Here is a 16,725-nt window from a genome sequence, read left to right as displayed (position 1 = left end):
GGCCCAAAAGATCTTGAAGCTGTTACTGAGTCACACATTCAATGGGGCTGCCTGATAGGTTCATGAGCATCAGTGAGCTGTGATAGGGGACACCGCAACACACACTACCAAACATAATACTCACCTTGCTGCTGCAAAACCTAGTAGAGAAAAGTAATTAGCAGACTAGAATTTTCCTTTATAAATTCATACATGAGCAATGCAAGGACAGAAATCAAAACACACTCAATCCCTTTCTGCCTCTCAGAGAACCATAGAGAATTGTCAAATTTGCTGACTTGAATTTCAATTTTTACATCGGTTTCCTTCTAACTTTCATCCACAGGCACATTGAGTTGGGTGTGAGAGCTCCAACAAACATGTAAAGCTACCTTAGATCGATGGGTGTAATACATCAGCCGATAGCAAAGAGCTGCTGTTCTTTATGCCCTGCCCAAACAGAGAGAATACAAATCTCACTTTCAAAATAAGGTGAGATGCTCTTGAAGTCTCCCCTGTTTTAAGTCAAAAGATGTCCTGATTACCTCCACAATTAGAACTTTTTGCCCCCGTGTCCGTGGTCCAAATATAGTGACAAATTGTTTATTTTTTATATTTCAAACAACACATAATTAACCTGCACTGTACCATGATGGATTAAAGCGTTAGGAGGGAGCTATCCAACTTTGGAAAATCATTAGATGGAAGTCCATGCATGCATTGTATTGCACTTAAATACGGTCTGAATCTCACAAGTTTATCTTGCTCTGTTGTGTTCTTTCTAATCCTTTTTTAGGCACTTCTATTCCCCTGCACTAGTTCTTGATTCATGATGTTGGCAATTGAGAGCGTTGAGTATCGTATGGAGCTAGAGCAGCTTCTTTTCCAGAGTGTCCCTGAGTCTCTGAGGGTAAGAAAAGAAAGGATTCAGTCTTTATTTCATACTAACCATTTAACCAGTACTGACCAGTCAAATTAACACCAGATAAAAGCCAGTAGATTGTGGGGATGTTTGCAACAAGGAGTAAACAATATAGCCTGAAGTGGTGAAATGGGATGAATATATCAGGTGAAAGAAGGGGGAAACAGGCGTTTCCACACAGCCAGAACTACACAGTACCATTACAACTGCAATACAACAAACGTGTTGTTAACACGCGTTCTATTACCACTTAAGTCGTTAAAATGAGTTGCATTAGGGAACATCATGTTGGAATTTAAATCCAACATCTTTCCTACTATTGCACAAACTGTAGTTGGAATTGCAATATATACTATTACAAAGGCCAGCGCTTCGCTAATGCAAGTCGTAACCACATGCATGGTAATGGAACACAATGCGTTTGTTCTATTGCCCGTGTTGTAATGGCATATGTTGTGAAACCGTGTGATTGTGTCATAGATCCGAATAAAGGCATCGTGATACAGAAGCTGAAGGACGACCACGAGGTAGAGATGGCATAGCTGGACGAAGTGACCCAGGGAAGATAGGAGGCATGGATGTCAATATACTCAAATGCATTTGGTTAGCGGAAGTGACATTAACAACCTTGTCACCCGAAGCGGAGATAACGTTGATCCCCTGTCCCATTATTAACTCTCAATACGCCTTTGTTAGCTACTGGTGTTCTTAAGAGGTAACAATGTATGTATGTATTTATTTTTATAAAGCGCACATATCACCGGTAGGTCTCACAGCGCTGGCAGAGGATATGAGTCATGCGAGAGAGAGGAGTTGTTATGCTGGTGCCTTGAATAGTAGAGTTTTGAGATCTTTTCGGAAGATTTTGTGATTTTGATTGGATCTTAAGGCCATAGGCAGGGAGTTCCATGGGGGTGGGTCAAGGGTCAGTCTGGCTGCTGCGTTTTGAAGTGTCTGCAATTTACTTAGTGTGCCCTCGTTTGCGTCCGCAAGGAGAGCGTTACCATAGTCAAGGCGGCTGGTAATTAAGCCTTGAATCTGTGGTTTACGATAGGACAAGGGCAGCCATTTGAATATTTTCCTCAGGCTCCTCATGAGGCCTATACAAGTATGTACTAATTTGTTCGTATGGGGGGCCATGGACAGCTTGTCATCGAGGATGAAGCCCAGGTTCCGAACAGTGTCTTTTGGAGATGGGCAGGGTCCAAGTTCCGGTGGCCACCATTCTTGGGACCAGATGGATTTGGCCGCTCCGAAAAGCATTATTTCGGATTTGCCTGCGTTTAGCATTAGAAAGTTGTTGGTCATCCAGCTTTTTATTTCTAGCATACAATTCCTGAATCTCACTTTGGTCGCTGCTAGGTCAGAGCCAAGGGTTATAATTATTTGGGTATCATCGGCGTACGACAGAGTGTCGAAGCCGAAGTCCCTAATTATTTTGGCCAATGGTGATACGTAGACGTTGAATAAGGTTGGGCTTAATATTGAGCCCTGGGGCACTCCCTTGTCGTTATCTATGGCATCTGATGAAAAAGGTCCTGATTTGACCCTAGAGCTACGGTCTGTGAGATAGCTCTGGATCCAGCCCAGGGCTTGGCCCTCGACACCTATCTCCGCCAGCCGTCTTAATAAAACTCTGTGGGAGATGGTGTCGAAGGCCGCCGAAAGGTCTAGCAGGATGAGAACAGCCGACTGTTTGGAGTCTAGTGCCAGCTGGATATTATCAACCACCTCTATCAGTGTGGTCTCAGTGCTATGGGAAGCTCTGAATCCTGACTGAGAGGAATCTAGTAGCGAGTGTCTTTCAAGGAATTTTACTAGTTTTGCATTGATGATAGATTCCATTGATTTACCAAAGAGTGGTAGCAAAGATATGGGGCGGTAGTTCACCGGTTGCTTGGGGTCTGCGTTGTTTTTCTTAAGGATTGGCCTCACAATGGCTTCCTTCCAGGGGGTGGGAAACAAGGCACGCGTTAGGGACATATTAAAAATAGAGGTCAATGTGGGAGTCAGGGCAGGTGCTAGTTTGGCTAAAATTGGTGCGGACGCTGGGTCATTGGGGGAACCTGATTTGGCCTTTTTTAGTATGTTGGCTACTTCGTCCTCCGTGATTGTTCCGAAATCGGCTAAATTTTGCTGTATGGGATTTATAGTGGAGGCATCGGCATGGCATGGCTCACTAATTGTGCCTGTTTCTGTGGGAAATGATTCATGAATTGTGTTAATTTTGTCTTTGAAGTAGGTGGCTAGTTCGTCGGCCCAGTCTTGAGATTCCTGAATGACCTTTTGGCAGGCCATTGGGTTTGAAAAATCTTTTACAATTGCGTAGAGCTCTTTCTGTGAGTTTCCAGCTGCTTTAATTTTTTCCCCAAGATAGCTTTTCTTAGCATCGGCGATTTTGTTCATATATTCTTTGTGGGCAGTTTTATAGTGTGATTTATCATCAATGTTTTTTGATTTACGCCATTTCCGTTCGGCTTTCCTGGTGAGTTGTTTAATAATTTTCAATTCATCAGTAAACCAGGGCGATTTCAGTTTCGGACAGTTTATTAGGCGTTTAGGAGCTATAGAGTCCAGAGTCTTACTGATTGCAGTATCAAAGTCTAAGATCAGTCTGTCAAGCACTGTGTCCTCAGTTACTTTCGGGGGGGCAAACGTTTTCGTAAACGTTTCTAAGTTGATCTTTTTCCATGGGCGACTCAGCTTTTTTTCTTTAGAGTGAATCTGTAGGGACTCATTTATTTTGATAGTGAATTTGATTATTACATGGTCTGACCATAAGACAGGAATTAGTTCATTGACGTGCGTATCCTTGAAGTTGGTGCATACAATGTCTAACGTATGACCCGCTTTGTGAGTAGGGTCGGTTTCGAGTAGTCTTAGGTCTAGGGACTCAATACTGTTCCTTATTTCAATGGTGTAGGGGTCATTGTTTTTTTCCATGTGATAGTTCAAATCACCTAGCAGTAGGAAAGCAGTGGTAACCAAAGTAAGAAAATAAATCCTGTTTCCACCGACTGTTTTTGCGAGCACTGGATGAGAACTAGAAAGTGGGAGTGCCAGGGGTGCCAAAGCAAATGCCTAGCTACTTGTAATTGGCATCCATGAGAGTTTGATTGATAGTATAGAGGAATATAGATATGCCATTTGATAGAGAATGTAAAAATAATCCTGATTTAGAGAAAAGGACAAAGTGAAAGAAACAATTTAAATACATATTTCATTCCATTTGGATGTATATTGACAAACTGCAGGCAACCAAACTGCTCATCCGGACCCCTCCCCTTGGATGAGGGGGAGTGCAGCTAAGCAGTTAGCGAGGGCGGTTTCTGCCGAATTTGTTACAAGGGACGATATTGCCAACCCCTTGTAACAAAAAAACGGCCCCCCAGGGGCCCAAAACCGGCCCCCACCTAGCGGCCTACCGGGGAATTGCCCAGTGCCTGCTATGGCCAGTCCGGGCCTGCAGACAACTCAGTAGTTTGGTAGGTAAATCAGCCCTAATTGTCCATCTATATATATAAAAACCAAAGTATGTCCGTTTGTCCTTTATGCATTACTACACCATTCATCCGATCACCATGAAACTTTGGGACTTTGTTGAGTACCCTTCCGCGAAGGTTTCTGGCAAAAAAAACAACAAAAAAAAGATAAATTTTTTAAATATCGGCCCCCCAGGGCCCTCATAATCTTTCCAATACTGACCGTTTACAGTTTCCGGTGCGACTCGCTTTTGCAATGACCATCAACAAAGCGCAAAGACAATCGCTGCAAGTGTGTGGTCTAGATTTGGAGAATCCGTGCTTCTCACATGGACAACTGTATGTGGCCAGCTCACGCGTCGGAAAACCTTCTGAATAATCTTTTGAATACTGAAATAGACAACGAATTTGCGAGCATCGTCAACAGTTATAACCCCCAAACGGAAATCGTTTGGTCAATCTACATCAGAAGCACGAAAGAAAAAGCCATTAAGAGCTTCAGAAACAGACGAGCAATGGGAAGCAAGATTAGAATCTGTTCGAATACAAACTGCTCAAGCCCGTAACTTTCAAAAGAACGAGCAACGAGAATCAAGATTGGAAGCCAATCGAGTATGCACTGCTCAAGCCTGTTATTCTCAAAATAACAAGCAACGAGAATCAAGATTGGAAACAGATCGATTGCGCTCTGCTCAAGCCCGCTCGAAGGAAACAGGAGAGCAACGAGAATCAAGATTGGAAAACTATCAATTACGCACTGCTCAAGCCAGCTCGACTGAAACAGGTAGAGCAACCAGAATCAAGATTGAAAGCCAATCGAGGACGCACTGTTCAAGCCACACTTAGAAATGTTTTCCATTTTAAAATGAATAAGTTTCAATAACAATGACACAATGTAAATTGAATGTTATCATAACGAGTTTCCTTGAATTTCCTTTCTTATGAGATCGCAGCAACGCGCGACGGGTAAGCTAGTTCCTCATAAAAGTTCCTATCTATGATGCCATCATGTGAGTGATTCACTCAATGCATTTCTTTTTTGTAAAGCAACATAACGCCATTGTGAGTAAATCTTTATTTGCACATACATTTATATTACACAAACATGTTTGCTGTAAAGATATTTGCTGGTAAGCAGTCCCACTCTGTACCATGGTGCCCAGTGTGGGGCAATGTGCTGTATAACAGTCAATATGTTGTTGCTAGCAAAAGCGGCAAATTTGCACCTGCAAAAAGGACATTGCCTTAGTGAAAGACATTTTTTTAATGCTGCTTATTATCCTTCCTCTGAGGAGGTGGCATTGCAGCCTGCATTTGAAAGGGTGCAGAGATCCCCCTGCAGGCAGTTGAAATGAATGACTGCCCCTGCTTACAGTGGTATGCCTGGAAGGTCCATGGGGCCACATTTACCCACTTTCAAAGTGCACCCAGAAATCTTCTTTGCTCGGCGCCCATGCCGGTCGCGGTGACAGAATAGAAGGGAGCAACCTATTGGGTAAAGTGTGTCAATTTGCCCAAGTTAATTAAAATCAGTGTAAAATGTGTGTGTAACAGTGGCATCTCTTTCTAAAAGAAAACAGCAATCTCCTCTGGACTACTCTTTATTCAAAGGGCGAGGGCAGACTGGCTCCTTGTCTAAAGGGGATCTTGAGCAAGACCGTAGAAAATGCAAGGAACAGTATTTACTGTTAAACGTAGTATCCAGGTTCCTTGGGGAAACAAAGAAAATGCCAGTCTAATAAAAAAATTCTAATAAATAACAGCTCACCTTATGTATTTATTTATTTGAAAGTTTTATATAGCGTGAACAAGACCCTTGCGGGTATCAGAGCGCTTTACAAGGAAGATGTTGGACACAGGTGCATGCACGGAAAACAGAGAAATATATGTGATTCCGATAACAGGAGATAATTAATAAAGACTGATACTTATATCACAGTGGAAAGTACATAATTCAAGTGAGTTTCACCATAATAATCGCTTTCACTTTTTTTTTTAAGTAGGCAGTAGAAGGGTTCAATCTTGTTTCTATAGGCAAAGCATTCCAGATCCTAGGAGCCATTCCCGAGAAGGTCCAGTTGTATGTTTTCTTCTTGGCCAATCATTATGGTTTCAGTAGAAGATTCCCTGAACTCCTAGAGGACCTATTACCAGTGGAAAGCACCAGTTTCTGAGCTAAATAGCTCGGAGTGTTGTGATGTAAGGCCTTGTGTGTCATACATGCAATTTTCAAATGAATTCTAGCTTCAAATGGTAGCCAGTTGAGGGCTCTAAGGTCTGGGGAGATGTGAGTGTTTCTTTTTGAACCTGTGATGAGTCTTGCGACTGAGTTGATACCGGCTCTTAGAGGGGCTGTCGTCAATCTGGGGAGGCCGCATAGGGCTACAGCCACATATTCCACTGGCGGGATTACTATGGCTTAAACTGCTTGTTTGAAGTTGTTTACTTTCAGGAAGGGTTTTTTAGTTTCTTAAGGTGTTCATGTGGAAATATGGACCTTTTTTGGAGGCGCTGATATGCTGCTGTATCTTTAGGTTTCTGTCCAGTGTCACCCCCAATGATTTCGCTGATTCGACAATGAGCGGTTGTCCTTTGAGTGGTGTCAGATGCTTCATCCAGTCAAGGATGTTGGGCGATTTGTTGGGGGGGGCGATTAAGAGGAATTCTGCTTTGAGGTACTTTAATTTCAAATGGTTTTCGGCCAACCATGCTTAAGTTTTTTGTAGCGTTGAGTTGAGAGATTTGATATTCTCAAGTGAGTGGATCTTGATGTAGAGTTGAGTGATGTCTGCATACATGTGAAAACGGACATTGGAGAGACTGAGAAGTTATTTAAAGTGGTCTTGATGGGGGGCCTAATAAGGAGAAAACAAAAAGGAGAGTTATTATTGACAATTCCAGTGAAAACTCAGAGTTGAGTATTACATTGTAGGTAAAAAAAAATCACCAAAGTCCCAGTTTTTAACGTTTGACTCATGAAATGGATAAGAGCCTCTTAATGAAAGAATCCCCTCAGGTTCTGTGGGAAGTCACCCACTGAGTATTAATACTATGAAATGGTAACAAAAAGATAAAATCCCCGGGGATTTATTTCGATCTCAACCGAAAATATGGGCCCCGTATCTGGTTGTTTTATTTAATACAATTCTTAGGGGAATTAACCCACCAGATACCTGGCTTGACGCTGAGATCGTTCCCCTTTTTAAGAAAGTCTGCCCATTAATACCTTCAAATTATAGGCCGATAAGCCTTATCGACACCACACAGAAGTTAATGGGCAGGGTCATTTTAGATAGGATTCAAGGGTGGATGAAAGAAAATAAAATACTAACCACATTCCAGACCGGGTTCAGGATGTGTATTTCCACTCTGGATCAAATATTTCGGCTGCAGGTCTTATTCTGGAAGACGGCGAGAATGGAGGGGGGCAGCCTCTATCTCATCTTCGTTGACCTGTGGGCCGCTTTCGATTTGATCCCTAGGGAAAAACTGTGGAAAGTCCTAACAGAGCTAGGTCTCCCATCCTATTTATTGAACATCCTATTAGGCTTCACACTAGTAACTATGCCCAAGTCAGGTGCGGGAGGAACGGGGATCTCTGTGCACGTTTTCCTGTTTTGAAGGGTGAACGCCAGGGTGCGTTTTAGCGCCAACGCTATTCTGTCTCCTACTTGATGTAAAAGACAATGATGCCCCTAGGTTGGCTGACAGGAGGGTGCCCGCTCGGATGTTTGCGGATGACACTTGCTGTTATCCAAAACATCATCGGGCATTCAGAGCACCCTGTATGGTTTTTCGGCATTTTGTGCTTTACGGGGTTTGGAAATTAACTTGGAGAAGACCAAGTTTATGATTTTCAACCCCCCAAAGCAGACGCGCCCGAACCCCATTCTAAATGGTTCTGCCCTGGAGAGAGTTAAGACCTTTGTCTACCTAGGCATTACCCTGACGGAAAATTTTGACTGGGGCTCCCAAATCTCCAAATCAGCCCTTAGGCTATCCCAAGAAATGGGGGGCATTAGCAAAATCCACAGAAGCTCAGATTTCAAGCCGGCAGCCCCGGTTATTGAAATATACAGACGACAAGCTAGAACGGCCTCAACGTACGGTGCAGAACTTTGAGGTCACAAAAATATATCTAATCTACTGAAGGTTGAGCAGGGGTTCATGAGGAGCATTTTGGGGTTACCAATTAGTACACCACTCACTCCTCTACGAATTGACAAGGGGTTGGAATCCATAGAAGAAATAGTATCAGCATGGCCCTTGCTTTATTGGAAGGGCTTTGGTCAGTGCCTGAACTAGCTCCATATAGGGAGGAATTCCTAGAGGTTTGGGCCCTGCTAAAAGGCAAGAACATCCCATGGCTGTGTCACGTTAAGTCTCTTACTTCCCAGATTGGCTTGCGTCAGCTATGGGAGACCCCGGATGTATGTTGCCCGGGAATATCAAAACTGGAACTTAAAAGTCGGTTTAGACAGCAGTATTTATTAGCCCTACAGTGATCAGGTTCCCTAGGAAGGCTTTCAGTAAAGTTCCTCTTGGTGAAAACTGAACCGCGAGCAGAGGAATTTTTAGATGTAATTTATCCACCCCTTGCTAGGAAGCTCTATATCCAGCTAAGACATGGCACTCTACCACTTAGAGCATTTACTTGCAAATGGGTTAATCCAAAAATTATTGCTTGCCCGACATGTAATTATAAATGTGAAGATGTTAGCCATGTAATGTTTTTTTGCCCTGCTTATGAGGTTATAAGAAAATGTTGGCTGATTCCGTTGTGTAGGAACCTAGGGTTCAGATATTGTATTGAGGCTTGTAGGGTTTTAACGTATGATACTCACCCTCCCATTGTCTGCGCTGTCTCTCGTTTTCTGTTTGGCATGTGGCGTCGGAGGAAAAGTTTTGGATGAATTCTTGTGTCCCAACATGTCTTATTATGAATTTTAACTCTCAATTCTTGATAACTATTCAGTTTAATCCATTTTTAATATAGGTCTGGTATTTATTTCTTCTTTTATTGATTGTGCATTTGTGTATGTATTTTTTCTGCACTTTTATAGTCAATGACCAAAATAAAGTTATCAAATGAATGAATGAACGAATGTAACAAAAAGAAATGCATTTAAAAAGGAAACAAAGATGCATAGCAGCCCAGAAAAGTTGCCTCCCGCATCTGGTTTAAAGGAATCCCCTGATTTATGTGAATGCAGCTGTGTCAAAATGGGTGATTAAAAACCTCAAGGGGTTAGACAAAACATTTCTATCTCTGTCTTCAAGAATGTACTGCAACAACATTTAAATGTAAAAATGTATCCCTTTCAGAATGTGTCTAGTGGCTGCTTAAAGGATTTTATTTATTTATGTATTTATTTATGAAGTTTATATCAATCAAGCATGAGTTGTGAGGGTATCAGAGAGCTTTACAAATGATCGGCAAAAAGAAAGCAGGGAAGAACACAAAAACATAATCAAGAGAGAGGGAGGCAGTATCTCCAGGACAAGTCGGAAAGAATAGAGACGGACAGACAGTCAAGCAATAATCATAGGTGCCGATCTTGAGATAAATTGTATGATCTAGGGCAGAAATTGGTTCATAAGTAGTAATTCAACTTCTTTTTGAATGAAGTAGCATTCAAGAAATCTTTATTTCGGCAATATACCATTAAAGCAGACAATAGCATATAAAAACAGTGCAGGTAGATGACAATCTTAATTACTTATAGCAAAAATAGTTTCAAGCTCATTTTTCAAATAGACACATTTAGTCAAAATCCATAAGTATAAAACACAGTTTTTTAAAAAATAAATATGTTTCTAAAAACAGTTTAAGAATTTATAAAAAACACAATCTGCGGCCATGGGCTGCCAATCCAGGTTTAAGTTCGAGCAATTAGAAAGCAATACTTGTGCCACATAGCTGCCAAGAATTGTGAAACGGCAAATACAATAGGACCAGTTGTGTCTGATTTTAATAGTCTGAATGCCTGCATGCGTTGTCAGAAGCCCAATTTTTTACATAAAGGAACGAGCCATTACTTCCTAACCTTGTGATTCTCCGGACAGAAAAATAAAACGTGAAGCTCGGTTTCAGTATCGCATTTGCATGCTGGACAATTTTTCGGGGCAGAGGATGACCACCTGCTAGTGAAGGCTCGCAAAAGTAGAACACCATGCCTCCACTGAACATAGAGTTTTTTTGCTAGTAGAGGATATATGTCATCAAGAAATCGCTCAAATAAGTAACAGTCTTTGACCAACAGGAAAGAGGCAGTTATAGAGCCAATTTGATGTTTGCATAATGCGGCATTAAGTCGTGCCGCTCGCAGTCGTGCGTTTGTCCTGGTGAAAGCGGTGGGACTTTGCAGCATAATTGCCCTGAAGACGGAAACCTTCTGAAAACTGAGCCCGAGTGCTCCAACTTAGGTGGTTTGTAATCATCCTGAACTTTGTGCAAGCTGAGCCCGTGTGTTCCATTCCAGGGTTTGCCCAGCAGCTGAGGGAGTTGAAGCGGCCAGCGGGAGCGGGACTGCGAGGCCCAGAGGTGCTTGCGCCAGGTCATCGCGCGCACCTGGTGCCTCTTCCCGCCCCCTCCTCCCTGAAGGCTCTTAACGACTCGCGGCCCCCGCTTCGCGGGAGCCGCTCGCAGTCGTGCGTTTGTACTGGTGAAAGCGGTGGGACTTTGCAGCATAATTGCCCTGAAGACGGAAACCTTCTGAAAACTGAGCCCGAGTGCTCCAACTTAGGTGGTTTGTAATCATCCTGAACTTTGTGCAAGCTGAGCCCGTGTGTTCCATTCCAGGGTTTGCCCAGCAGCTGAGGGAGTTGAAGCGGCCAGCGGGAGCGGGACTGCGAGGCCCAGAGGTGCTTGCTCCAGGTCATCGCGCGCACCTGGTGCCTCTTCCCGCCCCTTCCTCCTCCTACATAGCCCAGCTTCCAGACGCGAACGTGGGACGTGCACGGATCGAAGCGCGGGCGAAGACCGGGCAAAGAGCGGGCCGTTTGAGGCCGTTCGAGAACGTGAGAGACTAGACTGGGCCACTCCATATACATCAGGCATTTCCCTTATGCCTACCTTTGAACACAGTAATTCATTGTCACACCCTTAGGTGCCCTTGAGCCATACTGCTCACTATGAGCAAAATGGAGACAAGGAGCAAAGCTAGCCTGGCAGCTAATGGCCCCAATACAACCGCCCCAAATCAAGGTAAAATTGATAACTATTTCCTGAAGGCAGGTTCCCTCTTGATAGATGATATCACCCTCCTAGAAAGACGAATCTCGCAGGAAATAGAATGGGTCAGGAGGTCATCGATGGGGGTTATAGCAATGGCGAAAACCCCTGAGGATAGGCGGATCATAGATAGCTCACAGCTTGGAGCTTGTGGTGGGGTACAGCAAACCACCAGTATAGATCTCTCTGAAGGAATACTAAGCGATCTAGATGATATGAGCCTTCTTTCACTCCCTCTAACACAAATCACTCAACCACCAAATACGACAGAAGCGGGGGAGGATACTGATATAACCACCCAAAGCCCTATCTCTCTGAGGGAAGAACTTGCCACAACAGCTGATACCCCAAATTTACTAGGGTCATCTAGCATAGATCGGGGGCTAAGGGAGGGCGCCATACAAAAAAGGAAAACTGGGAAACAGAGCATTAAGGAAAGGAAGGCAAAAAAAACGAAGCAAAAGGTAGGGTCAATACGCAATACAACTAGCACAGATCATACTACCCAGGACAGAACACCACCTGTGATATCAATTGACCCCTCCCAGGAACCGCCCAGTGACACCCTCACTGATCAGCCACCTCCCTCCACCGAACACAATTCTTAGTCCGCTGAAGAGGACATAACACTAGCTGACATCGGCCACCTCCTTAAGTCAATTATAAGCCCTCTGGAAGCCCGCCTGATAAAAATGGAGGCGAGATTAATTAAAATTGAGAAAACTGCCTTACAATTTATGGATGGTTGGAAATCGGGGGCCCCTCGCCCCACATCCTCCACCACTGATCCAAAACATATCAACAACTTGGCTCCCCCTAAACCTGCAAAAGCCAATGAGGCAGTAACAACAACTGCAGCGGGCGCTAAAAATATTAAATCACATAGCAATCAACCATTAAAATCAAAAGCTAAATTAGCAATTCCAGCAACTTCTGGAGGCGCCCCCAACAAACAACCCCCTATCACGCAACAACAACCACCGATAGCTAACGACAACACTCAGCCCAATCCACAACACAAAAGTCCCCTCAAACCCCCTCTGAATACCAATCAAACTGCACCTGATTCGAATAATCCTACGGTAAAACAACCAAGAACAGCCACCGTCAATCTCCCACCTGAGGTAGCTCCATATACTGTTATTTTAGTTGGGGTACCCGAATTAAAATCAGACTAATATGAGACAGGGGAGTCACTAAAAAACAAAGTAATCAATTGGCTCTCAACACATAGACCACTTCCCAGAGGTAAGACCAGCGATATTCGCATGGTAAGAAGAGTCTCGTGGGTAGGTAAGAGACCTAAAACAATCAGTGGTGACTGTATACTAGTGAGTTTTAAAGAACCAGGAACAGTCTCATTCATCTGTAGTTCTTTTGTGGAGGATGAAGGGAGTACCATCCACCCAGTCCCTCTTTCTTTTTTCTATCCACCTAACGACCATGTAAATAATGTCCAGAGGAGAGGATATCATCAGGACTTACTGGGAAATTGGGAGGGTAATCAGGGAAGGAGGAGAATCCCCTTTAATCAATTACGAATACCCCCTATTCATCCATCCACATATAGCGATTCCCAGGGATGGGAAACTGTACAGAGAAGAGGAATGGGAAGGGGTGGATTTGATAGAGAGGAGCCATGGCCCCCAAGATTTTATCAGCCACTATTTCTACCACTGTCTAACCGTTATGACTGTCTAGAAATGGTGGACTGACAGTTGGCCGCTGAAGAAGGGGCAAAAGAGAGTCCATCAGGGTTCGATCAAGGCAACCATGTCTCCCTTAATCTCAGGGAGGAAAAATCTACTACTGGGTCTCCAGACCTACCCTATGAGTTAAATAAAAGGGAAATTATCCTAGAAGCCCCATTAATGGATAAAAGGCAAATAGACAGTGCTTTAAGGCCAGACCACACTAGCCAAAGGGCTAGCCAATTTGGCACACAGACCGCCCCTCAAACTCTAAAATTGCTTTCTTGGACTGTAGCAGGCCTGACCAACAAAATAGATTCGGTTTCATGGGCTGAGTTAATACATCCAAAAAGCGTTTGTCTCTTCCAAGAGACCTGGACAAGGGATGAGACTTCCTTTAGGGGATTTCAGACTTTCTCAATCCCCGCTCTATGGAGTGGGAGAGGCCGACCATCTGGAGGTCTAGCAACCTGGGTTGCTTCAGACCTAGGATGTATAGCCTCAAGATATCCAGCAGACTCAGAAGATATACTGGCCGTCCTACTTGAATGGCCAGGTCCTTTTAAACTACTAGTTATAAACATCTACTCCAGACCAGTTCAAATAGCGGCCACTTCCAAACCATAGAGACACTGTCGTCCCTTCTAGAAACCATACCTGGGGATATGTCTTACCTAATAGGGGGGGACTTCAATTCACATTTTGAGCCATTACCTGGTCTACTTGATGGACCCTCCCTAGAGGAGGATTCAAGTTGGCAGGTCCCTCAGATTGAAGCACCCCCTCCCAGAGCTTGGACACCTTTGGCCGTCCAAATAAACACACTAAATCTCACCTATGGTTTGAGAGCCTGTAACGGCCGCACTAGGTCTGACATCCCGTCCAAATGTACATTTAATAAAGTAGGGAGGCAATCCAGACTAGATTACTTCCTGGTACAAATGCAGGTATGGAAAAGGGAACTGGATTTTTGAATAGTAGTCAGGCATGACAGTGACCACAATGCCTTGGAATTGGAGTACGTCATCCCTCCTCCGGGGGTGACTGTGTCATGTGTTCAGGAATTGAAAGGAGGACACCTATTGGAGAATAACAGGAGGCGGATAAGATGGGAAAGGCTCGCCTCCAGTGGAGAGAAGCTAGCCTCCCTTTATGCTGGGATTATTCCTATCCTCGAGGAGGCCTTTGACCTATGGAGCCTTGATTCCATTAAAGATACTAGTGAGGATTTATCTCAACTACATGTACACCTACTCAAGAAGCTTGAAGCTGATTTTTTCAGCACAGGGCGACCAAGAGCACAGGGTTCAACCAAAAATACCTGGTACAATAGCACTTGTAGATTGGCAAAGCGAGACCTCTTATCTACCATAAAAGAAGGAGGCTCCAGGGAGGAGATCCGCTCTAAAAGGAGTGCTTACAAATCACTTATAGCCAACGCTAAAATAGAGTGGGACGTACAGCACTGGGAGAATCTATCGGAGTCCCTAGCCAAAAGGGACTCCCGTAGATTCTGGAGAATAATTAACCATGGGAGCTGGGATCTTCCCTCGGCAATTGAACCAAACATCGCTGCAAACGTTTGGCAGGATCACTTCCAGCAGCTATATTCACCCAAAAATGAGGAGTTAGTAACCACAACACCTATTACTCACAACACACACACTTCTGCCCCTTTCACCATTAAAGATATTAGGGTGGCAATAGCAGGGCTTTCCTCCGGAAAGGCCCCGGGCCTGGACGGGGTGCCGGGCGACCTCTTCAAACAGGAACCTGGGATTTGGGCACCCTACCTGATGGTTTTATTCAATGCAGTGCTGGGGGGGATGAAAATACCGGATACTTGGCTGGGAGCGGAGGTGGTCCCGATATTTAAAAAGGGGTCGCCCCTGCTCCCTGCCAACTATCGCCCAATCAGCCTCATTGATGTAACCCAAAAGTTGTTTGGCAGATTAATCCTGGATCGGCTTCAAAGCTGGATGGAGGAGACTGATATTTTAAGCCCTCTCCAGGTGGGATTTAGGAAGGGAGTCTCAACAGTTGACCAAATACTTAGACTAAACATCCTGTATTGGAAGACGACTCATCTAGAAGGTGGGTCACTGTATGCGGTCTTCGTATACCTCCGTGCCGCCTTCGACTTGGTCCCTCGGACCAAGTTGTGGGCGGGACTGGCGGATCTGGGTGTCCCTGGAGATATTCTCCAGATTCTAATCAGGCTACACACATACAACTACGCCCGTGTAAGATATGAAAAGGGCGGTAGGCTGACAGATAGGTTCCCTGTCCAACGAGGGGTAAGGCAGGGATGTGTGTTGGCGCCGACCCTGTTCTGTCTATTTACGAACGGGGTGATAGAGTATTTGAGCAGGATCCCCAATGTCGATGCGCCACAATTAAACAACAGCAGGGTGCCAGCGATTATGTTCGCAGACGACACCCTGCTGTTGTCAAAAACACCAATGGGGCTACAGAGGGTCTTGAATGGGTTCTTGGAGTTCTGCAATGAAAGGGGATTAGAAATAAACCCCTCCAAGACCAAATTCATGATTCTCAGCCAAAAACCCAAAAGCTGCCCAAATCCCCGCCTGGGATCTACATCCCTAGAAAGAGTCCTTGTAATTGAGTACCTTGGCATAACCCTAAATCAGAATCTAACTTGGCTGCCACACAAAACAAAGGCAACCACAAAACTAATTCAGAGGGCTGGTGCTATCACAAGAATTGCCAATAAATCCTATCTTCGCCCACTGGCACCTGCAATACATATTTACAAAGCCCAAGCTAGAGGAGGCATTACCTATGGGGCCGAGCTATGGGGACATACACCGCTCCAGACTATACAGGTCGCAGAAAACAACTTTATTAGACAATTAGCGACCCTCCCACCGAGTAGTCCCCTTCTCCCCTTAAGAATGGACTTGGCACTTCGTCCAATCACTGAAGAACTGGGCCTCAAACCTTTGACATACTGGAGACGTCTGTGGAGCAGCCAGGATCTGGGCCACTATAGAAGCGAACTACAGGAGCTTCTAAGGTCAATACATGTGTCCTAAATCCCTTGGCTGAAGTACATTAGGGACATGTGTACGACCCTCGGAGTCCCAGAGCTATGGTGTAACCCGGAAGCAACGTCCGCAAGGTTTCCGAGGAAAGAACTTTCCAGACTGTTTTATAGCTTTATGTCTCAGAGATCTCTGAGTTTAATCCGGGAAGGTTCTTTAACCGACACATTTACCAAAGCAAAAGACTCCTACAGCCCTGAGTATGTCTTAGACGCCATGTCCCCCGTGTATGTAAGAAAGATCTACCTCCAATGGAGATACGGCTCGCTACCCTTGAGGTCCTTTACTAAATCCTGGGACGGTAACTCGGAGTTGGCTAACTGTCCAGCATGCAATTACAAGCTGGAAAGTG

The 16,725-nt window shown here is 44.4% G+C and overlaps 1 protein-coding gene across 1 annotated transcript in view; it reads left to right on the top strand.

Moving 5' to 3' along the window:
- The first annotated feature begins 773 nt into the window (after positions 1–773).
- The window catches only part of LOC147734913 (glycine N-acyltransferase-like protein 1), a 133,977-nt gene continuing 118,025 nt past the window's right edge, over positions 774–16,725 (top strand). Inside the window, exon 1 of the mRNA XM_086953680.1 lies at positions 774–889. Coding sequence (XP_086809806.1) covers positions 809–889 — 81 coding nt within the window. The 5' untranslated portion in view covers positions 774–808. The remainder of the gene's footprint in view (positions 890–16,725) is intronic.

Source organism: Lissotriton vulgaris, chromosome 1_2 (genome assembly GCF_964263255.1).
Source record: "Lissotriton vulgaris chromosome 1_2, aLisVul1.2, whole genome shotgun sequence".
Taxonomy (NCBI): domain Eukaryota; kingdom Metazoa; phylum Chordata; class Amphibia; order Caudata; family Salamandridae; genus Lissotriton; species Lissotriton vulgaris.
Note: the sequence above shows the minus strand (reverse complement) of the source record. Positions and strands in the feature narration are given on the sequence as shown.